At 51.2% G+C, this 24,018-nt stretch overlaps 1 protein-coding gene across 1 annotated transcript; it reads left to right on the top strand.

Moving 5' to 3' along the window:
- Positions 1–21,173: 21,173 nt before the first annotated feature.
- SYNDIG1L (synapse differentiation inducing 1 like) lies at positions 21,174–23,704 on the top strand. Its single transcript, XM_045901999.1, has 3 exons — positions 21,174–21,590; positions 23,235–23,375; positions 23,546–23,704. The coding sequence occupies exons 1-3, from the start codon at positions 21,174–21,176 to the stop codon at positions 23,702–23,704; spliced, it is 717 nt and encodes a 238-aa protein (XP_045757955.1).
- The last annotated feature ends 314 nt before the right edge of the window (positions 23,705–24,018 follow it).

Raw genomic sequence — 24,018 nt, 5'->3', positions numbered from 1 at the left:
TGAAATAAGATGATTCATCTAAAGCAGTTAGAACAGTTCACATGTAGTAGTTACTCAGTAAACATTAACTATTAGTATTGCCTTAAGATAGATCGCCAGTAGCGGATTTACTTCGGCCCCTGATATATGGTGCCAAATCTCTTTCCAAACAAACAAACCTGTATTGACAAACCTACCATGATTTGAACTCTGGCCTGACTGATGCCAAAGCTCATGGTCTTTCTACTAGTCCCTCCGCAATACCTCTTCGGGCAAGTGCTAGGAATCCCTGCAATAATTGTTCTCTTGATGCAAAAGAAATGGATTCTCATTAAGACCATAGAAAGCATCTAGCACATTGCCTGGCACCTATTCAGTTATTTGAGAATAAATACAAATTATATTGTAGAGTGAATGCCTCTTTCATATAGTTAATAGATGATCATTGAGATCATGCATATAAAGCTCTTAGCCCAGTTCCTGGCACAGGGCAGGCACTCAGATAGTCTATTATCCATGTATGCATCCATCCTCTGTCATCTACTGTATTTCTCTCTTGCTAGCTCTCCAGTGCTCAAGCTGGCACAGGGTGCCTTCACCACCTTCATTGTCAACATTCTCATCAACACAGCAGAACCCTGCCATATTGATGGAGTCAGGACCCAAGGTTTGTGCTTGGAATAACAGGCTTAGGAGCTGAAGGAGGAGGACTGAATATCGGGATGTGGATGACAGATGGGACATAGACTGCAGTGGAACCAACTGTGTGCTCACTGTGGGACAGGGCCTTCTGTGGGTGCCCCAAGTGCTCCTGGGACCATGGGGGCCAGGGATCAAGGAGCTGATAACTGCAAGTAACCTGTGAGGATTTATCTCTTTTTTTTAAATTTTATTATGTAATGTTAATCACCATACATTACAAAAAAATAAAAAATAAAATAAAATAAATCACCATACATTACATCTTTAGTTTTTGATGTAGTGTTCCATGATTTGTTGTTTGCGTATAACACCCAGTGCTCCATGCAGAACGTGCCCTCTTTAATACCCATCACCAGGCTAACCCATCCCCCCACCCCTCCTCCCCTCTAGAACCCTCAGTTTGTTTCTCAGAGTCCATAGTCTCTCATGGTTCTCTTGTCCCTTTCTCTCTCTCTCTCTCTCTCTCTCTCTCTCTCTCACACACACACACACACACACACACACACACACACGTGCACACACACATGCGCATGCCCCTTCCAAGGCAGGAGAAAAGAAGGGCTCTTGGGAGGGGTGTTCTGTAAGAGAAAATCAGCAGACTCGGTGTTTCCCCTCCCCTTGGAATTTGTCATTTTCCTCTCTGCTGGCACACCCTGCTAGCCCCCAAAGCTGCATTACCACTGGTCCTTCCTTCCCCATATCCACTCACTCTCGGGTCCCCTTAGCCCAGCTGAGTCAGTCCAGGACCTTCAAAAGGAACATCAGAAAAATTAAGGAAGAATAAATGGGAAATAAAGAAAGAAAGCACATGAAAATCCTCAGCCTTAGCACTTGGCAAGTACAGGTTCCTGACCCAGCAGAGAATTGGGGGCCTTATGCCATTCCAACTCCACCTGAGGGGAAATGGACATCCAGAGAGGCTCTTTTTACATTGTGAGGTTGTTTCCTCAGGTTTTGTTTTTTTTTTTTCTGCTCCCTCATGAAATGTCCCAATCCCTTGGACAATGATGGGGATGAGCAGAGTTGCTGGAGAAGAGAATGGAGAAGACTCAGCTTTGGCATCAGACAGATCGGGCTTCAAATCTGTATTTGTTGGATGTATGCATCTGGCGCATTAACTTAACCTCCATGAGCCTTGATTAAAAACAACCTAATTGAATTGTTTTGAGGATTAAATAGTAAGTGTTTGACACAGAGTAGGCCTCCAGAATGGGTCCCTCCTGCTTATCCTGAGCTGAAGAATAGAAGAAGTACTCCACCTTCTCTGGGAACATTTTTGCCTTCCAGCTCCCTGCCTCCCTAGACCCTGGTCTAGGAAGGAGTGAAGGGTCCTTTCTCTCACCCATACATTGGACACACAGACACATCCAGCAGGGACCCATGAGGAAAATGTCTTCCTACACACAAAGGCAGAAAAGTCCTTCCTTTCCTAGCTCAGAAATTTATCCCTGGAGTCAGGGCACCTGGCTGGCTCAGTGGGAGGAGCATGCGACTTTGGATCCCGGGTCGTGATTCGGAGCCCCACATTGGATAGCCATTACTTAAATAAATAAATAAACCGAAAAAAGAAAAGAAAAGAACATTACCTGGGGCAAGCACACACCAACCTACACACGCATACACTCAACCCACACTTGGGCTCTCTGCTCCGCAGGGAGCCTGCTTCTCCCTCTCCCTCTGCCTGCCGCTCCTCCCGCTTGTGCTCTCTCTGTCAAATAAACAAAATCTTTAAAAAAGAGAGAGAGAGAAAGACTACAGACCTCATTGTTGGAGGGGCGGAGGTCTGTCTCTAACCAAAGGGTCCGACTCAGAAGCAGTGAGGATCTCCAGGGTTCTCTCTTTTTTTTTTTTTCAAAGATTTATTTATTTATTTATTTGAGAGAGAGAGAATGAGAGAGAGCAAGCACATGAGAAGGTAAGGGTCAGAGGGAGAAACAGACTCCCTGCCGAGCAGGGAGCCCGATGCGGGACTCGATCCCGGGACTCCAGGATCACGACCTGAGCCGAAGGCAGTCGCTTAACCAACTGAGCCACCCAGGCGCCCTCCAGGGTTCTCTCTTGAGTACAGAGTCAAGAATCCATTCCCACTACCTGCTTATACCCAGAAATGAACTCCTCCTTGGAGCCATGTCATCCTAGAACCAGGTCCATGGGAGCAAGATTTGGCTGATGGGCCCAAAGGCCCACTTGTCCTGCAGTCTACCAGCCTGTCTCCCTGCCCACCCCATTACCCAGGGTTTTGTGGGTCCCAGCTATGTGGCTTTGACCATGAGTTTGGCTCAGAGGTACTGAGCCCACTGTGCTGGGAGTGAGACTCGCCTTCCCCTTTATGGGGAGAGTTTCTTCCACCATGTGGCCTATTGATATAGCAAGTGAAGGCGATCTCCCCGCACTTGGTGCTGATTTACATTCCCTAGGGAATGCTGTGAGCAGATCAACTCCTTGTATAAAGAACTAAGTCTGTTCATAAACGAGCTTATGAAGAGAAATCCCCAGGTGGAAAGAAATTAGCAACCAGAGCTGATACCAACATAAATCCACTGTGTTGGATTCTGCTTGGGGAATGTCAGAGAGGTGGAAGCAGAACAGGACATGAAGACATTTCCTCCCAAGTTTTCATCCAATGCCTACTCCTTCCCTTCTCTATGAACTTTGCTTTAGTTCCAACTAGGATACCTGCTGCCTCCTCCAAGAAGACTTCCAGAGTTGTTCTGTCTCATTGAGCTCTCCTGGCCTAAGCCTGGGCCATTCCCTTTCCTACTAAGATAATCAAGATAAGATGGAAGATTTTTTTGGCTTAAGAAAATTTCCTAGGAACTAAAGGGAGAATAAAATTGAAAGTGTAAAAACCTAGAAACTGGGGCGCCTGGGTGGCTCAGTCTGTTAAGCGTCTGCCTTCGGCTCAGGTCATGATCCCTGGGTCCTGGGATCGAGTCCTGCATCAGGCTCTGTGCTCCTCGTGGAGCCTGCTTCTCCCTCTCCCTCTGCTGCTCCACCTGCTTGTGCTCTCCCTCTCTCTCTCTCTGTCTCTCTCTCTGTCAAATAAATACATAAAATCTTAAAAAAAATTTTTTTTTAAATAAAAAGTAAAAATAAAAGCTTAGAAACTGAGGAGTTTATGGCCCTCAGCGACATTACCCAGGGTAAGCAGAGTTTGCTCCCCTCCCAATGCCCAATTCTAGGTAGTAGAATCAGATACCCAGAAGCAGGAGGCCCCAGTATTGCCCTTGAGGCCTCACCCTCTTCCTCACAACCAATCTCTCTTCTCTGTTCTCCCCCAGAAGTGTCTCAGACCCATCCCCTGTTCCCCATCCCACTGACTCTGCCTTGGTCAAGTTCTCACCATCTCTTTCCTAGACTCTGCTGTAGCTTCCTTGCCAGTCCTCCAGCCTCATCTCTTCTCTCCAGACTTTCTACCCAGAATTTCCTCCTCTCCTGGCCCTCCTGGTGAATGTTTCATTGTTTAATAAAACTCAGTTCAAATGTCACCGCCTCCAGGAAGCCTGCTGGGACTTCCCCAGGGAAAGTTAATTGTTTCCTTCTCTGTATACCTTTCACTCACCCTATGATAGCATTTATTTCCCTGTGCTGGCATTGCTGGTTAACGTGTTTATCTACCTTACCACCCTTCATGGCAGCTCCTTCAAGGACCCAGACTATAGCTTATACTTTGTATTCTCAGGGTCTAGCAGGGGAGCAGACCTTCATTACATAGCAGGACGTGCCTGATGGAGAAAAGAGGGAGGGAGAAAAGAAGGGAGTGGAACATGGAATGAAAACTTTGTATAATTGTAGATTCTTCAGTTCCTGAACCACCCCCTATACCTTGTGAGGGTCATCTCCCTAAAAGAAACACTTAACTGCTGCATGAGCCTGTGTTCTCTGTCACACATTTCACGTGGTGCTGACTGCCCCTGCAGTGTCTTCAAAGCTGCTGAGGAGGCTCAGAATCCTGAGTACGCAGAAGTCCATGGAGATGGGGCTGTGCCAATTCATGACAAAAACCAGACTAGAACCTAGGTCCTTTGAAAGTGCCCAGGCCCAGGGGCCTTGACACAACACCAATGGCCACTCCACAAGTTTTCCCTCCGGGCAACAGCATATAATTATCAACGTTAGTATTTGGAATTTATATGCTGCTTTTGCTTCACTGGCTTTTTTATTATCCTTTTGATTAGTAATTCAGTATGCAGCCCAGGCATGGAGCAAAGCCAGGGTAGGGAGGGAAGAAGCAGAGGGAAGCCAAGGCCAAGTAGGGGGCCATAAGACCCTGTGAGAGAAGGACCAGGAGGGGGCAAAGATGCACGAGGGTGCACAGACTCAAGGGACAACGTCTTGGGTGGGGGGAAGAAGGAGAATGTCTGTGCAGATGCTTTATGGGCCCAAGATGCGGGGTCCAAGAGCCTTCCTAGCCTCAGGGCCTCCACTCTACTGGGGCAGGGGCACGAAGAGCAAGAATACATTTAGTACCCCACAAGTTAAACACCAATATCAGCCCAGCCCTGAGACCCAGCACAAGGTTTAGGCAGTTCTCTGTCCAGCGGAGAGAAGGAGACCCCAATTCCAGGATGGGGGCTCCTAGCTCCTACAGTGCATGCTGGGCACTAAAGGGAACTGCTCCAGATACCCCATGTCATGTATGAGCAAGGGGATCCTGGAGCTCACCATTCAGTGTGCTATGACATCCTTGGATGGGGGGAGAGACGGCTCCCACTGCCAGAGCCTGGTCCCCAGTGCCTCCTTCCACCCCCAGCCCCCACTTCAGTCTGCTCTGGGGTTTGCTTTGCCCCTATTTGCCTTCAGAAAATGAAAATACTCTCCCCTCCCAAGCTCCTGGTACTGTGATGAGACTCAAGACCTGATAGGGGGCTTGGAAAATAGCCTCATCCACTCATAACACTCAAGATGAGGGTATCCTCATGAATAAAAAGAAGAAGAAGAAGAAGAAAAGAAAGGAAACCAGGGTGGAGGGGGGCAGATAAAAAGCAGCACAGTGGGGGAGACAAAGCAGACAGAAGCCCTGGGCTCAGATCTCAGATCTCCCTCTGGGAGAACTGAGGAGAATGCATACCAACTGAGGGCCTATTTGGGACCAATGTGTCACATATGTCATCTCACTTTGTCCTCATATGACCCCTATGAAATGGATACAGCTCCCCCATTTTGCAGATGAGAAAAACCCAAGGCTTCCAGAGGTTCACTTGCTCAAGGTTATACAGTTAGTAAGTGGGACACTAGGACCAAATCTTAGGCCCATGGTCTTTAAAGCCTGTGCATTTGCCAGCAGAGTGCTGTTGTCTCCAAATCAGGAGATTTAATCTGTGAGCCCAGCGTTTCATGTATAAAATGGGGGGGCGGTGTGAGGGGGTGAGGGGTCGGATTATATTGCTTCATAAAACTGTTAAGAAAATTACACGAGATTATACTGGTTGAAAACATAAAAACCTGGCATGGGGTCTGGTATATAGTAGGCGCTCAATAAATGCTTTTTGTTTACTTGTTTTTTTTTTTTTTTCTTTTTAGCTTAATATTAAAACTCAGGGCTTGGGCACCTAGGGGCTTCAGAATACTTCAAGAAGCCCGAGGGCCCATCGCTTCTGGGGGAAAGGGGAAGTAGGGTAAGGAGAAGGGCTGGGAAAGGGAGCTCGGCTCCAGGAAACAGAGAGCCCTTTCCAGCTGCGCGCCCCTCGCTCCGCCGCCTCCTCTGGGTTCCCCTGACTTCCCGCCCCGCCCCGCCCCGCCCCGGAGCTGGGTCCGGAGTGCCTGGTGGGCTGATTCCGGAGCGTGGAAGGGAGCACGGAGGGGAGAAAGAGGCGGCGGCGGCGGGAGGCAGGGAGGAGCGGGATCCTCCTCGCTGCTCTCTCAAGTCGGCGCGGAGCCGCTTCGGGCCGGGCTGAGGGCTGCGTGGCGGCGGCGGGGCCGGGCCAGGATGCGGGGCTCCCGGGACCGCGCCGGGCGGGGCAGGCGGCGGCGGCGGGCGGCGGGCGGGAGCTGTCCGCGGTGCTGAAGCGGCGGCGGCGGCGGCGGCGGCGGCAGGGACCCGGGGCCGAGAGCAGCAGCACCCTCCTGGGATATCCACCGCGGCCGCAAGGCGGGGGCGCCGTCGTTCACCGGCCCATGCTGGGCCCCCGAGCCCCGCGGAGGAGGCGGGACCGTCCTCGGCGGGACAGGTAAGGGGCCGTCTGGGGGCGCAGCGGGAACCCAGAGCTAGGCGCCAAGGCTGGATCGAGCTGGGGAGGGTAGTGGGACCCCTCTCAGGGAAGGGGGTTCGGGTTCAGCCTCCCTGCTGACTGCACCTTGCGCTCCGCCAGAGATCGCGCCAAGTCTATCCCTACCCCTCACCCTACACGCTGGGGATGCTGGGAGGGGCCTGAGGGACTGGGGCCCAGGTAGGCACCTGGGCACCCTGACCCCACACCACCAGGCCTGACCCCAAGCTGAGGCAGCTCTTAAGACACTCTGCCCACAAGGAACGATAAGGAGAGTATCCGGGACTCCTGTGCTCCAGTCCCCACCATGGTTTTGCTCACTAGGGAAATCTGAGCCAGCTTCCCTAAGCATCCTTCTCTTCCCCAAGCCTGCTCATCAGGGTGACTGGAGTGGCTGTGGTCCTCCTCCCACCCCTGCTCCACCCTCAAGATTTCTTTGCCCTGGAAATGGCCCTTGGGCCAAGGATGAGCCAGGCCCCTTAGGACCGATTAGCCCATTTCTCCAGGGAAGGAAGGAGGTACCAGAAAATACCTTTATTTTTTCCCGTGGCCCTCTTGACTCTAAATGGAAGGAGGCTGGTTTTGCATTATACTGCTTGGTGCATGAGGGCAAAGAGTGGGGAAACCTGAGCCTTGTTTTCAATTATGTGCCTAAATGCTGGTCACCCTAGACAGAGCCTCCATTTGGAGTCCTCCCTCTTTCTGGCAAGAGTGTCCTGAATGAGCTCATTCAGGCCTGCAAAGTGCTTCCAATTCTTCAGAGCAGAGTTCTCTGAGTGGCAGAACGTAGTGATCAAAATAAAACTGCATAGAGGAAGATCGGCCTATCACTGTGGCTGACCACTGCTTTCTCCCCATCTTTTCAACCCAGCACAACTTCCCCACCCCACCCCCACCCCCCAGCGATAGAAAGAGCACTGGACTAGGAATTCTTGGCTGGGCCCTGGCATGTATCAGCTTGAGGCCAGTTACCTGAATTCTCTGAGCCTTTGAGCCTCGGTTTCCTCATCTATAAAGTGGGGTTAAGGTAGCTGCTGCTCTCACTTCAGGGAACTGCCTTGGCACTCAATGAAGCAATGTACCTGACTGAAGGCTTGTCATCTGTAGGTCGCCATGCCACTGTGAGCTGCTATCACTGTTCCCATCACCAGCCAGGCCTGCTGGCAGTGACCTGATCATTGTTACCCCTACCCCCTTTCTCCCCGCCAAGCCATGGCTTCCTTTGTCCTTGGCCTCCCTGGGGTCGCAGTCAGTGAAACCAACTTATAAATCTTGAGGAGCCAAAAGGGTTCCCTCCCCGCTTCTCTTTCATCATCACCTATAGAAGATAATATAGGGTGAGAGTCTGACTCACAGTTTTGGTGTTTTGTTTTGTTTTGTTTCCCCAAGAATCTTAGATCTAGGGAAACAGCTCCTGGAAGGCAAGGATTGTGTTGTTTTCATCTCTTTGCCTCCCTGCACACCTCCCCTCCCCCATAGCACTTGGAAGATAGTAAGGACTCAGTAATTGGGTGTAAAATAAGAGAATAGAGTGTTAAAATATTTCTGAATAAAAGCATTTGACTGGAAGTCGGGAGCCCCATATTCTGGCCCCAGATCCGCCACTGACTCAGGCAGGCCCCTTCCCCTCTATAGGCTTCAGTTTTCTCATCTGTAAAAGAGGGTTGGGCTAGATGAGTTCTAACATTCCTGATGTTCCGTGAGGCTCTTTGAGGGCCATCCTGAGACCACAAATCCCTCAGTTCTTGAACACAGCATACCAGCTTCATTAACCTGGTTTTCAGAGTAAGTTAAGGTCTTTTCAGCAAAGAACTGGATTTTATGAATGGGGTGGAAGGGAGCAATAGGAATCTGAAAAAGCCATTTCTATTTCTGATGTTTCCTTAAGATCCCCCCTCTCTCTTATTTTCCTGAGAAAGCCACGAGTGTGTATAGAGTTGCTGAGCCAGAGGCCCTTGCCTCCAGCCCAAGAGGCCAGGAAAGCACTCCCCCTTAACATCCCTTGTGATTAGCCAAAGGCCAGGGACCCAACTCTTGGCCATCTCCTCCCAGGTACCCTGCCTGGCTGGATCCCCTCTCCTAAGAAGACTGGAGGAAGGGACAGTCAGGAAAGATCCATCTCTGGGGAGAGCTTTTTTTAATAGAAAAACAAAATGAGCTTCCCTGACAGTAATTTTCCTCAACTGTGGCAGGCCCGGCCAATGTTCAGAAAAACCTTAGCTAATTGGCACTTGGTTAGAGCTGAGTAAGCCATGCCAGTGACCTCCCTGACTTACCCTGCAAGCGCCCAACCAGGGTGGGGGATCAACTGCCAAGTGCCCCCCCATGTCAGCACTTTCTGGCTCCCAGCTGTTGGTGCAGCACTGGCAAAATCAGCTCTCCAGAGTTAATGGACAATCACTAACCCTCATAACAAAGTGATGGCAGCCACAGCGCAGCAAGCATAGCAAGGGGCTTTATTTTCTGCAAGACTGGTCTGTGGGGGTGCTGGCCTCCTACTGGGGCTAGAACAATGCACCACCCCACCTTCTGCAGCTATTTGGGTAGATGCCCCACCCCCTGAGTTTTCAGATTGCAGGAAGTCTCTGGTATCCCAGGCAGACACATCAGGGAAAACTACCCACTGGCTACTCCTTGTGTTCCCCTCCTGTCGGCTCCCTGGGGAGGCTCTACTCTGACCCCCTCCGCAATGCCTCAAAGGGAAGAAGAAAGTCAACTCTGGCCGTGATTAGGTGATCTTGGTTATCTGGGCTAGAGGCTAGGGGCAAGGGGGGGATCTAAGGAAGAGGAAGAGATAATTGTCACATGGTCATTAAGAAATGTCGTGTGTGTGTGTGTGTGTGCGCGCGCGCACGCATTCGTGTGAGACTGAAACATTGAAATACACATATGCAAGCCCCTTCCCCTTCACACACAAAATGACAGAGGCAGAGAATAAGGTAATATCTAGAGACATTTGCACAGTATTAATTACCTTCAAGTTCAAAGGCCAATTCATCTTTGTATCCTAGAGAGACTTGCAGTCCTAAAGTGACACCATTCCAGGGAGAAAGTAGAAGAAACATCCCAGTTCTCTAAACCGTTGGCATTTTCTAACCCCTTTTTCTTCTCAGGGGCTTGGTGGGCATCCTGCCTGGAGCAAGGTACCCTCTGCCACAAGGTGGGGGACAATAAAGACTGATCTCATCCCCGCTCTTTGTACTCAGCTTCTCTCTTCTCTTTACTCCTCCCTTATTCTCTCCTCTCCCTCCTGCCTGCGGTGGCCACCAGCACCTACCACCCCCTCCCCCAAGCAAACCGAGCAGGGATTGAGGATCTGATGCTCTGCCTCTCCATTACGTGTGTTATCTTCCGCCATTAGATACACTGTTTGCTTCTAAGTGGTTGGGAACGAGCTGCTTCCGTGAAGAGACAGGTTGTTTCAGCAAGAATAAAGATTTGGTTTCTGCCTGAAAATGGACTAATTTGAGGAGTGGTGCCACTCTCCCAATCCTCCCAGCAATTTTCACCTTTGTCAGCTACAAACCCATCCCCAGGCCAATGGATTATGCTCTGAGGGAGAGGCCGGTTTAGCCCATGGGAGGCCAGGGTGGCAGCAGATACTAGAAAAGGCAGACTGATGTTCCCAGGAAGTGCCTAGGAAGCCTCCCCTAGGAGCTGAGAAGTGTTCCAGCTGTATTATCTCTCTTTCCTGGGTTCCCTCTTTCACCCTCTCCTCTCCTGTTTTTCTTCATAGGTCCTTTGACAATTCTCAAGTCTCCCTCCAGTCTTGACTGACCCAGGGTTTCAACTGCATACATCTAATTGCGAGCTGGAGTTTCTGCCCTAGCATCCCATAGGCACTTTAAGACCCAACTCCTCCATTTCTCCTTCCCATCCTGCTCTTCCTTGTGGAGGGTGTGTGTTTCATTTTACTAGGTTGGTACTTGGTGGGCCTTTTCAACCTAAATATTCTTTTTTTTTTTTCCAGCTCAGGAAACACTTCCTGTTTCTATTCCTTTCATTATTATTCCTGTCCAGTCTCTCTGTTGTGTCTTTCTGAAATTCCTATTAGATGGATGTTGGACCTCTGAGATTCTCCTCCCTGTCTCTCACCTTTCTTCCATATGCTCCATCTTTTTGTCTTTCTGCTCTGTGTCTTGGGGAATTTCATTAACTTTTTCTTTCACATGAAAAAGTTAGTCTTTAACTGTGTCCGTTCTGTTATCCAGTCTCTCCATTAAATTTTTTTAAGTTGTATTTATTTAAGTAATCTCTACACTCAACGTGGGGCTCGAGCTCACGGCCCCAAGATCAAGAGTCACATGCTCTTCCGACTGAGCAACAAGCTGGTCTGAAGTTACTGCTCAAGAAATTGTGCAGATGGGCTCCATCCATCCCAGACCCTGCAAAGTATTTTCTTATGGGGGAGCCTTAGCACACCTAGCCCCCTCATTCACTAATTCACTCATTTATTCCTGAGATCAACTGTTTCCTGAGTGCCTACTATATACCAGGTAAGGGGCTGCAGGGATGAGGGAGACCCAGTCCCCACCTTCTTGAAGCTCACAGTCTGGTGAGGGAGAAAGACGCTAATCAAATCACACATATAGAAACAGAGACTGTAATAAGCTCTTTGAAATGAGCTGGAGCTTTGAGAGCAGATAACCAAGGAGCCTGAATCTAGCCTGAGGATTGTAGGGCCAGCTCCCTGAGGAAGTGACTTGTGAGCTGAGAGCCAAAGGATTCTGATGTGAGTGGAGATGATGCTTCTGAGAAACTGTGCAGCTGTGAGGTGAAGGAGAGAGAGGACAAGAGCTGTAGGAGGGAAATGGCGCCGAGGAAAGATGTTCCAGGTATCTTTTGCTGCCTAACTACCCCACAAAACTTAGTAGCTAAAACTAAGGAAGCTTTTTTTTTTTTTTAACTAAAGACATTTTATTATACCTCATGACCTGGAGGGTCAGAAATTCATCCAGGGTTGAGTGGTGTAATTATTCCACTCCGTGCAGCATGGACAGAAGTCCCCCGGTGGTATTTAATTAACAGATGGGCTGGTTTGAAGAGCCCAAGATGGCTTCACTCTTATGTCTGACATCTTGCCAGGACTGGAAGGCCGGGCTCAGCAGGTTCCATCATCCAGAGCTCCTATGCATGTGGCCTCTCCAGCGTGACAACCTCAGAGTAGTCCAGCTACGTACAGGGTGGTTTGGGGTTTGGAGAGTGAGTGTTTGAGTGAAAAGGTGAAAGATGCATGGCCTTTTATAACCTGGTCTCTGAAGTCACACCGCATCACTTCTGCTGTGCTCGGTGGTTGAAGTGACTGTCACAAGTCCACTCAGATTAGAGAGGAGGGACATAGACCCCCCCCCCCCCCAACCTCTCGAAGGGAGGAGTATCAAAGTATTTAGAGCCGGGTTTTACAATCATCACAATTGATTTTTTTTTAAGTGAGAAAGACTACAATATGTTTAAGTGCCATTAGGAAGGATCAGGGGTTAGGAGCAGATGAAGGCAGAGGAGAAAGGATAATCAATTGTGTTAGCTTCCTGAAGAGGCAAACTGAAGCAAAGAAAGCTAAGTTCTCATTTTTCCCCTCGACTCTGACTCTGACGGCCTCTCCCCCCTCCCCTCCCCTGACCCCTGGCTTTCGCTCTTTACTGTCAGATGCAGTAAGCTGTAGCCATGACACTAGGCCAGAGATCATCAAATCCAGCCTCAAGCTGTCCACAAACAACCCCCACAGTCACAGCCCCCCACAGTTTGCACAATGGTTTACCTTTATCTGACGAGGGGATGACCTAGCGCCTAGTCTTAAAGATTTCACCTTTTCCCTGGCTTTTAATCATTTATATTTAATCCTCTGCCTTACCAAGGAGATCTTGCTTTCATCTTTTCGGTTTAGAAGTCATCTTCTTGTTCACTGAGAGATAGTGGTCCTGAGCTGAGCATCTGTGCAATGGCTCTGTATTTCTATGAATCCAGACCTTAAGGTTTTCTAGGCAGGCACCCTGGGCTGCTAAATCACCCCAAATCTCTTTATCTTTTCGTAAAGCTCCCATTTCCCATTCCCTTCACTGAGGCCTCAATTTTAACCTACTCAAGACTAGGTCCTCCACACTATCACACCCACACGGCTTATCACAGCCCCTCTGCATGCAGGTAGGCTCTGAAATGTGTAGTGTGAGCCCAGGCTATGAATTCAATTAAACTTGGGTTCAATTCTTGTCCCCATCACTGTTTAATCTTGGGCAAGTTACTTAACCTTTCTGAGCCTGTTTCTTCATCTGAAAAATGGGAAATAACAATAGCAGTTCCACTGGTCATTGCACAGTTTTGAGATGAAGCATATGAAACACCTGGCTCATTCATGTGGGGCTGCAGTAAATCATAGTTATTATTCCACAGGGCCCCATCCCAAGGATGTGCTCAAACTCCAGGGCACACATCATCACACTGTCCCTCCCTTTGGCCTCCTTTTTTTTTTTTTTTTAAGATTTTATTTATTCATTTGAGACACAGAGATACAGAGAGAGAGAGCATGAGCAGGGAGAGAGGCAGAGGAAGAAGGAGAAGCAGGCTCCCTGCTGAGCCAGGAGCCCGATGTGGGGCTCGATGTGGGGCTCGATCCCAGGACCCTGGAATCATGACCTGAGCCGAGGGCAGATGCTTAACCATCTGAGCCACCCAGGCGCCCCAGCCTTTGGCCTTCTTTTAAGGGTTTGCAAGGCATCTTCCCAAGCACTTCAGAGCCCCCTGGTAACCAGCTTCAGGCCCCCACCCCTGCAGCCAGCCTGAGAACCTGGTGCTGTTCAGGCCAGGAGGAGTTCCCATCAGACCGACCTGGGTCCAATGGGGCTCTGCCACTCTCCAGCTGTGTGACCTCAGGAAACCTATTTAACCTTTCTGAGCTGCAATCATCCCCGCCATGTGCAAGAGGATGGCTTGAGTGAGATAAGGCATCTGAAGCACTTGGCACAGCGTTCAGGACAAAGCAAGCACTCAATAAATGGAAGCAGACACAGAGGGACACCAGCTCCCAGTGACTTGGGAGTCAGGCTTCCAGGGTGTGCGTCCAGCTCACCACTCACCAGCTAGGTGCCTTTGGGCACTTGTAACTTTCTCAGGCCCCAGTGTCTTTATCTGTAAAATGGGGACATAGACTTCATAGGGTTACTGTAGGCTACTATAAGAATCAAATGAGAGGGGCGCCTTCGGCTCAGGTCATGATCCCGAGGTCCTGGGATCTAGCCCCGCATCGGGCTCCCTGCTTGGCAGGAAGCCTGCTTCCCCCTCTCCCACTCCCCCTGCTTATGTTCCCCCTCTCGCTGTCTCTCTCGCTCTGCCAAATAAATAAATAAAAATCCTTAAAAAAAAAAAAAGAATCAAATGAGAGGGGCGCCTTCGGCTCAGGTCATGATCCCGAGGTCCTGGGATCTAGCCCCGCATCGGGCTCCCTGCTTGGCGGGAAGCCTGCTTCCCCCTCTCCCACTCCCTCTGCTTGTGTTCCCCCTCTCGCTGTCTCTCTCTCTCTGCCAAATAAATAAATAAAAATCCTTAAAAAAAAAAGAATCAAATGAGAGAATTCATCACATGTAGAATCATGCCTGGAGCACAGTAAGAATTAATTCATGTGAGACGCTATTATTATTTCATTCTTTTACTTTGTTTGGGTTTTTTTTTTTTTTAAGTGATAAGAATATTTTGGGGTTGGTTTTTTTTTAAGATATTAAGTAATTTCCACACCCAACGTGGGGCTCAGACTCACAACCCTGAGATCGAGAGTTGCATGCTCTACCAACTGAGCCCGCCAGGTGCCCCTCATTCATTTACTTTGAACTTTTGTGTATTTTTATAATTAAGGTGCATTTGCTTATAAGCAGCTTGTAGTTGGCTTTTGTGGTTTTAAAGATCCAGTCTTTGTTTTTTAAAAAATCAGCTTTGACATATAACAAAAGTCATTAATTTTAAGTACACCATTCAGTGAGTTTTGTGAAATGCACACAGTCATGTAAACCACTAACACAATCAAGATACGGGGAACTGCTCTGTCTTTCCAGAAAGTCCTCAGGGCCCTTAGCAGTCAACCCCCTACCCCTACTCCTGGCCCTTAGCAGCCACTGAGTCTTCTAGAATTTCATATAAATAGAATAATACACAGGGGACTATCTTTGTTTTTTATGGCAATTTTATTCCATTTACATTCAATGTGATTACTGATATAGTTGGGTATAAGTCTAACATCCTACTATTTGTTTTTTATTTGTCTCGCCTGTTCTAGATTCCTTTTTTAATCTTGCCCCATTTTGGATAAATCAAGTATTATTATTTCATATTCTGCATCTGTTAGTTCACTGGTTACTTTTTTTTTTTTTTAACTGTTCTTTCAGTGATTATTAAAGCAGGGTTCTTGAAGTGTGGTCTCTGGACCAGCAGCATCAACACCACCCGGGAACTTGTTAGAGATGTAAATTCTCAGGGTCATTTCAGAACCATCAGCTGTGAGGATGGAACCCAGCAGTGTGGCCTAATGATGCAAGTCATGTTGGCGCACGCTAACGACCGAGAACCGCCGGCCCCGGACAACTTCTGCTTCTGGCCCGCAGTGAGGCTACATGTAAGATCACCTTAATCCGATTAGGTTGGAGCTGATTCAAAGCCTGGTTTCTGTGCCTGTGAGGACTGGGCTGTTTCTGGTTTGCTCCTGCTCCTCGGGGATACCCCTAAAGAAGTCCCAACTGAAAACCAGGGGTGTTTCCTGGGGTCCCTCCTTCATAGGCCCTGAACTCCCATTTTTCTCCCCAGCCTCTGATACTGCTGGAAGGGCGGGGTGATGCCAAGGGTCGGACTCACCTCTTGGTGTTTCTCTTTCCTCTGGGATTTTGCTTCTGTGGTGATTCTTCAATGACTTCCTATCATTCCCTAGTTTTTCTAGCTGTTCTAGGCGGTTTGGTGAGTCACGGGTTAGTCTGCCACAGCTAGCAGAGGAAGCCCCTATCCTCTGTGACTCTCCCACGAGAAACTACAGGGTCAGATGAGCAGTTAGAGCAGTTCCGCTCTTGGCACGTGGTAAAAAGCTTGATAAATGTTAAGTTATTGTTCTTCTTCTCCCAGGAGAATTCCAGGGTCATACAAAGCTGAGCTGTTAAAAATCAACCCCTTCTACCCTTCCACACATTTTCTAGATAAGCAAACTGATATGACACTGTGCGATTGGACTCTGGAACAGTCAGACTCCAGTGGGAGGCTGTAATTGGACCCCAGTGGATTCCTGGAGGGCTTCTGGTCCCTGCTCTGGAGGTGGCAGTGCGCTCTCCATCTCTAAATCAGGGAGTGGAAAACCTTAGGGCCCAGCTCGGTTCTCAGCTCCAAAGGAAACAAGCCAGGGGCTGTGGCCTCCCAGATCCAACTCTCCCTCTCCTTTTTTTTTTTTTTTAAGATTTTATTTATTTATTTGACAGACAGAGAGAGCACAAGCAGGTGGAGTGGCAGAGGGAGAGGGAGAAGCAGGCTCCCGGCCGAGCAGGGAGCCCGATGCGGGGACTCGATCCCAGGACCCTGAGATCATGACCTGAGCCGTAAGGCAGACGCTTAACTGACTGAGCCACCCAGGCTCCCCTCCCTCTTCTCTTGTGGGGCCCGGACCTCTAGCCCCAACTGCACAATCTGGAGCAATCTCCTGAGCTTCAGAAACCCAGACATCTCCTGTGTTCCCTCTGGAGCAGCGCGCACACGTGTCTGCATACGGACACATGCACACAGACATGGGCATGCTCACCAGCAAGTAGGCAGGCGCCCAGTAGAGCATGGACAGCAGGCACACACAGCCCAGGTGAGACCAGGCAGCAGTGGAGATGAAAATGACTCTGCTTTGAACACAGGTCTCTTACTCCCGGGAACAGGGAGAGGCAGCCCTAAGCAACAGGCCAAAATGTCAGGCCAGGCTAAGGGCAGAGAGGCCTGGGCCTGGGGACCTGCCCACCCCCTCCTTCTGGCCAGGACTTGGTGCTGGGTCCCCGGGATCAGTTTGGTGGACTCTCGTGTGGCCTTAGCAGCTTATGGGGCGAACATGACCTGCTCGAGAACTGTGACCCTTGGCTGGACTGTGAGGAGGGGCTGTCGCCCATAACTTGGCTGACATGGAAGTGGGGGGCGTGTGTGCATGTGTGTTCATGTCTACCCATCTATGTCAGGGCGGGCTGCGATGCTGTGCTCAGCCTTTAAACCCAGAAGAACCCCCAAGCCTAGAGAGGCTTAAAACCGATTTTAGATAACTTGGCTCAGAAGAAATCTATGCACTTAATTTTTTTCTGGTTTAAAAGAAGTACATGCTCGGGGCGCCTGGGTGGCTCAGTTGGTTAAGCGACTGCCTTCTGCTCAGGTCATGATCCTGGAGTCCCGGGATCGAGTCCCGCATCGGGCTCCCTGCTCGGCGGGGAGTCTGCTTCTCCCTCTGACCCTCCTCCCTCTCATGCCCTCTGTCTCTCATTCTCTCTCTCTCAAATAAATAAAATAAAATCTTTAAAAAAAAAAAAGTACATGCTCAATGTAAAAATAAATACAGGAAACGGAAAAAAACACGGTGTAAAAATGAAAATGAAAACCTGTGCAACCACCGCTGGAGATAATCACTGTGGACGTTTTGGTGGAGTTAGATTACATGCGCAAACCACTTTCTTTTCTTCCTTCTCCCTCAAGCTGCAGTATTTTTCTCATGTCACTCCTCTTTGTAAACCCGTTTGAAGGCCTTGTACCATCGGGCTGTACCGTAATTTATTTAACTTGTCCCTCATTGTTGGGCATTCAGGTGGCTTTCAGTTTGTCCCTATTGGGGAAACCTGGGATCATACGTCTTTGTACACAAAGCTGAGAAGCTCTGCCCAAAGGCACAATCGGAGTGCGGTGGAGGGGAGTGTAATCCAGGAAAGGCTGCATGGCTGGGTTTCAGTAGCTCGGTGGGGTATACTTTGACTAAGAGGGGATGGCTGGCAAGAGCAGGGGGATGAGTGGGGACCCAGCTGCCCCTGCCCTGCCCTGGACAAATGCCCTGCAAATGCACCTACAAGTCTCCAGAGCTCCAGGGCCTGATTCCTGGCCACAAGTATCCTTCTTTTCCTTCTGGGGAATTAGACAGGTGACTGGCCAAGGCAAGGGCTCCTATCCCTCCTTCAGGGCATAGGGCAGGGTGACACTGATGCATTAGTCTGCTTGGAGGGCCTGGGGCTGATCCTTCCCACCCAACCCCACCAAAATGCCCCTACATACCTCTGCTCACACAGATGGTGACAGGGACCCTTGGAGCTGTAAGCAGAGGGGGCATTAATTAAGACCAGTTGGAGGAGAGGCTAGGGGACCTTCGGGAGCCATGTCCTAGAATCCCACAGGGTGGGCGAGATGGAGGGCAGGGAGTGGACTGTGGCAGCCCAGGGGGCGTTGGGAAGCCAGGGGATGATGCTGTAACTCCACTGTCCATCGGACAAGGAGATGCCTTGCCTTCCCTTTGCCTCCCTCAGGGTGCTCGAGGGGCCATGATAGGGAAGGTGGCACGTCACTGGGTTCGAGGCGGGCTCGTGAATCCCTGAGTCTTGACGGGGCAGGCAGTGGGGGAGTTCACTTCTGCAGGGCCCCTTGAGGCTACGGGATCATGGAGCCCTGGTGCCACCATCGACATCAGTGACCATTTAATCCCACCCCTCTTACTACTGATAGGGAAACCGAGGTGCCAGATCAGAGAGCTAATGGGGGTGGGTCAGAGATGGAGCCCCAGCGTACCTGACTCCCAAACCAATGAGCCTTAGGGTCACAGGCCCTTGGACTGCATATCTGTGAGTCACATCCACTGGTGGGGGTGGGGGAGGCTGGACAGGGACTCAAAAGCTGCCCTCGGGGGTCAGAAGAGACCAGGCCTGCTGGGAATCTGCCCAGAGGAGGGCGGGCACATCACTATAGTCCCCATGGCTCCCTGCATGTTTGACCCCAGAGAGGCAGGACGGGGGAGAAGTAGTGAAGCCCCTGCCCGTGTGAGCTCCACTCCTCCCAAGAACCGCTGTCTCGTCTCTGCAGAAACTTCTGCCCCAGCTGGGTGACAACCCAGGTAGGACTTGTAACTGCTTCGTGCACCCACAGAGCCCCCAGGGGCAGCACAGCCCAGCGTCTCCCACACCATCTGTGCCCTCCCTGGGGGAGGAGTTGGACACTTGGGCCACACACCCTTCTTTAGGTCCCTCCATGATTCTGTTCGACATTCTTGGATCCCCAGCCCCAGAGGCCACGTTTGTCAGGGCTCAGAGCCTCTGAGGCATGGGCAGCCTCCTCTTGCTTCTTTGCCCCCAGGCAAGCAGTCTCCTCCCTCCTCCCTCCTAGCAGGCCACCCAGAGGATGCTGCCCCCCCCCCCCGCCCATGGACTCACCCTCAATGCCCCTCCAGTCTTGCCAGGCCCTCCCCCGCCCCTCACTCTGTCCCACTCCCTGTTATTTCTATGGCCCTGATCCATCTGCAGATTTCCCAAAAAACCAGCTTTCTAGAATCCAGCCACTTTTCTTGGGCCAGAAAGAGAAATGGCCAGCCTCTGGCTGTGGATTCTTGATGGGGAGTGGGACTGGGGAGGGGGCCTAGACAAACCCATCCCTGGGGGCTGAAATCCCTCCCCACACTTTTCACTTTACCATCAGGCCAGAAATGACCCTGGGTGGGTAAAGACTGGAGCCCAGAAGGAAGCACAGCAGCCCCTCCTACTTATAATCTGCAATGACATCTCGGTCATCTCTGGATCCTCAGAACAACCTTGTGGGTTGGGCTGGAATTATCATCTGCACTTTACAGCTGGGGAAACCCAGAAGGGCATGATTATTTGCCCAAAGTACCAAGGGTAGGACCAACTCTGCTTTCGTCAGATTATCAATCCAGGGCAAGACATGATCCTGTCACCCTTCAACTACTATGGGCCTGGGAGGGAGAGCGCAGGGTCCCTGGGGCCACCAGGCCTGCCCCTCTTCTCTCTCCATATCCCGTTTCTACCTGCCACACCCCAGAGTATGTGTAGGTTTGTGGTAGCCACATTCACAGGCTGCCTTTCCCTCCTTCAGCCAGCCCTGAGCACCTACTATGCACCCTTCCCAGGGGCTCAGGGCTGGCTGAAGGAGGAAGAGGTAGCCCGCCAGGATGTCCACACACTAGCCTATGAGCATATCTACACTTCTAGCTGGGATGTACAAGTCTAGACTTTAATGCTCAGGAGGCCCTGCCTTAGACCCCACAGGATTTCCCAAAACTACAGTCTGCCTTAGAGGGGAGATTAGTCTAAGGTGCATCCCCCTAAGACCATAACTGGGGAGAAGCATCTTCCCCTGGGAAGAATGGACAGCTGTGAGCCTGTGGCCTGTGCTGAGCTCTGAGCTAAGCGCAGTCCCATCCAACCCTTGAACAAATCCTCCCTCAGCCCAATATCCCACCTGCTGCCAAGTCCTGTCAGCATCTCCCCACTATTGAGTTCCAGTTGTCCTCAGCTGACCTGAAGCCGTGGCAAAGCCCCCTATGGGTGTCACAGTGAGCCCATCCCTCTCCAAGCCACTCCCCGCACACGGCCCCGGGAAGACTCCTGGACCCAGATTGCATCCTATCACTCCTGCCAAGACCCCTGAAGCCCTCTTAGGTCTAAACAGGGCTGCACGCTCTGGCCCCACACCCCAGCTCACCCCTCCCTCTCTACCCCGAGAAGCACCAGCCTTCTCCCAGGCTCTCGGAGCGAGCATCCTTGATCTGGCCTCTGCATGAAACGTGTTCTCCCTCCCCCTGCCTTGCCAACTGGGTTTCTTCCTTCGGCTCTCGGCGCCAAGCCTTCCCTGTACCTTCGTGTCCGTTTTGTCCCTTGCTCGTTCTTACACCCCTCTCTGTCCTTCACCTCTGTGAGCTCCGTGAAGACAGTGTGCATCCTCCTCCCCCTCCCTGCTCCCTGCCTTTCCCGCCTCCGTGTCCCCATCCTCTGCATGGTGCCCGGCAGGGAGCTGACGCTCAGCCATTATGTGTTCGCAGGATAGATGAATGAGCCAACTCTGTGAGGTAAGTCTTGCTGCTGTGCCCACTGTGTAGACCAAGAAAAGGACACTCAGAAGAGAAGTAGCCAGCTCGAAGCCCCACAGCTGCCTGGTGGCAAAGGCAGGGTCTGAGGGCCCGTGCTCTTAAATGCTTCCAGCCCTGCATCCGGCACCTGGGACTCAGCGTCTGTCTGTCTTGCTCGCCCAGCAGGCTCTCTGAGGACGCTCGGCTGGCCCAGGCTCCCCTCTCTGGAGCTGCTCCCCGGAACCATGGAGAGTCTGAGTGAACTTCAGAACCCTCTGCTGCCTCGGAGCCCGGCCCCGCTGCATGGCCGCTACCCCTACCCCGAGGCTTCGCCCAGCTGGTCATGCCAGGAGAAGCTCTACTCCTACCTCCTGGGTGGTGCTGGCTCTGCTCGCACCCACCAGCTCCTGGACCCGGGGTCTCTGCAGCTGGCCGTGGAGGCCTGGTACAGGCCCAGCTGCCTCCTGGGGAGGGACAAGGTCAAGGAGCCCAGGGCAAGCAGCTGTGAGACCAGCTTCACAGAGAACAGGGAGCTCCAGGCTGGGCCCGCAGAGCAGTCCACAGAACCTGGCCAAGTAGAAGAGGATATCACCATCCAGACCGTGTCCTACGGGGTTCAAGAGGAGCTGCAGGGCCAGGAGAACGACCAGGAGGAGGAGGAGGTGAGTGCATGTGTTGAAAATGCAGAGTCCCAAGGGGCGCCTGGGAAACTCAGTCATTAAGCGTCTGCCTTCGGCTCAGGTCATGATCCCAGGGTCCTGGAATCGAGCCCCACATCGGGCTCCCTGCTCTGCGGGAAGCCGGCTTCTCCCTCTCCCACTCCCCCTGCTTGTGTTCCCTCTCTCACTGTGTCTCTGTCAAATAAATAAATAAATCTTTAAAAAAAATAAATAAAAAAAATAAAATAAAATGCAAAGTCCCAAGGGGCGCCTGGGTGGCTCAGTCATTAAGCGTCTGCCTTCGGATCAGGTCATGATCCCAGGGTCCTGGGATCAAGCCCCACATCGGGTTCCCTGCTCTGCGGGAAGCCCGCTTCTCCCTCTCCCACTCCCCCTGCTTGTGTTCCCTCTTTCGCTGTGTCTCTCTCTGTCAAATAAATAAAATCTTGAAAAAAATAAAATAAAATAGGGGCGCCTGGGTGGCTCAGTCGGTTAAGCGTCTGCCTTTGGCTCAGGTCATGATCCCAGGGTCCTGGGATCGAGCCCCACATCAGGCTCCCTGCTCAGTGGGAAGCCTGCTTCTCCCTCTCCCTCTGCCTGCCTCTCTGCGTACTTGTTCTCTCTCTCTATCTCTCTGTCAAATAAATAAATAAAATCTTTTAAAAAATAAAAAATAAAAATAAAATAAAATAAAATAAAATGCAGAGTCCCTGGCCAAGCTCTAGGGCTTGAGATTCGGTGGGCCTGGCTTGGGGCCCAAGCATCTGTATGTTACTGAAGAAAAGGTACTTCTGGCACAGGGGCTGTCCATACTTCGAGAAACACACGCTTGGGTTGACGACTTAATTTTTTTTTTAATTTTTTTTTTTAATTTTTTTTTTAAGATTGTGTTTATTTATTTGACAGACACAGCGAGAGAGGGAACACAAGCAGGGGGAGTGGGAGAGGGAGAAGCAGGCTTCCCGCCAAGCAGGGAGCCCGATGCGGGGCTCGATCCCAGGACCCTGGGACCACGACCCAAGCTGAATGCAGTCGCTTAACCGACTGAGCCACCCAGGCGCCCCGACGACTTAATTTTTTAAAAGCATTTATTGTTCTTGTTTTCTTAATTATATAAGTAATTTAAAAATACAGAAAACCACTGGAAGAGAATATTATTATTTTAGTAGATGAGGTTCTAGTCTTTTTTCATTCAATGTTTTTCTCCCACCCTACTCCCCCCAAAAGATCTCGCTGTACACCATTTTATCACCAGATTTTTCTCTCTAAGCAACGTACTTCAGTATGGCTCCACATCATTTAACGTTTGTCTACAAGGCGATCTTTAAGGGCTCCATGGTATCCCGTTGTACCTTCTCCCATCACTTATAACTCAATCTCCTGGTCACTGGGCAATGAGACTCTTCCTCTTCTTTCACAAGTACCATCCGATGATGTGCACAGCTGTACACAGATACTCGCACTCTTTCTCTGTATGCTTGTGCTAATTCCGAAGGAGAGAATCAGCGGTCACAGCCAAGGCTTTGGGTAGAGAGTGCGGAGCCCACCCTGCACGCCCACCTGCAGCAGAGGACACTACCTGAGGCCCCACATCCTTGCCGCCGGGGATCCTGGGTCTGGTCACAAAAGCCCACTTGTGTTTTGCAGAGTGATGTGACCTCCACAGACAGTGAAAGTGAAGACAACTTCATGGCGCTGCCCCCCAGGGACCACCTGGGCCTTACTATCTTCTCCATGCTCTGCTGCTTCTGGCCTCTGGGCATCGCTGCCTTCTACTTCTCCCAGGGGGTAAGAGCAGGAGGGGCGCAGGGCATCCGCTCCAGCCCCCTCCCACCACCCGAGGGCTTGACCAGAGATGGGAGGTGGGGCGTGTGCAGGAGGGGGTTGGAGCCCAGCGGGCTGGGGCTGTGCTGTCCGCTTCGGGGATATCCCTTTCACCAGCACTTCTCTCTCCCTAGACCAGCAAGGCCATCTCCAAGGGAGACTTCCGCCTGGCCAGCACCACCTCCCGCAGGGCCCTCTTCCTGGCCACACTCTCCATCGCCGTGGGCGCCGGTCTCTATGTGGCCGTGGTGGTGGCTCTGGCAGCTTATATGTCCCAGAATGGCCATGGCTAGCGGCCAGCAGGGCCTGGCATTCTGACGCCCCTGCTGCACCTGAGGAGGCATTGGGGCTTGGGGTTGCAGACCTTCGGGAGAGCACGGGCCCCTCAAGACAACCTGCCAGCCCAGCTTGTTTGGGGGAGGCCTCCCAGGCTGCAGCCTGCAGGGCTCTACCCTCCCTTCTTCTGGTCCCTGGCCCCCCGCCCCAGAGCAGAGCCAGGGGCCCCACCCTCTAGCCCAGGCTACGTCAGGAAGCAGGAGAGGGTGGGGCTGCCCACCAAGCCATCTAGGCAGGACCTACCTCTGGCTTGAGGCTGGCTGGGAGCTCA

This window comes from Mirounga angustirostris, unplaced genomic scaffold, assembly GCF_029215605.1.
Source record: "Mirounga angustirostris isolate CCGP_5_RB_7025 unplaced genomic scaffold, mMirAng1.0.hap1 SCAF_9, whole genome shotgun sequence".
NCBI classification, from domain to species: domain Eukaryota; kingdom Metazoa; phylum Chordata; class Mammalia; order Carnivora; family Phocidae; genus Mirounga; species Mirounga angustirostris.
Note: the sequence above shows the minus strand (reverse complement) of the source record. Positions and strands in the feature narration are given on the sequence as shown.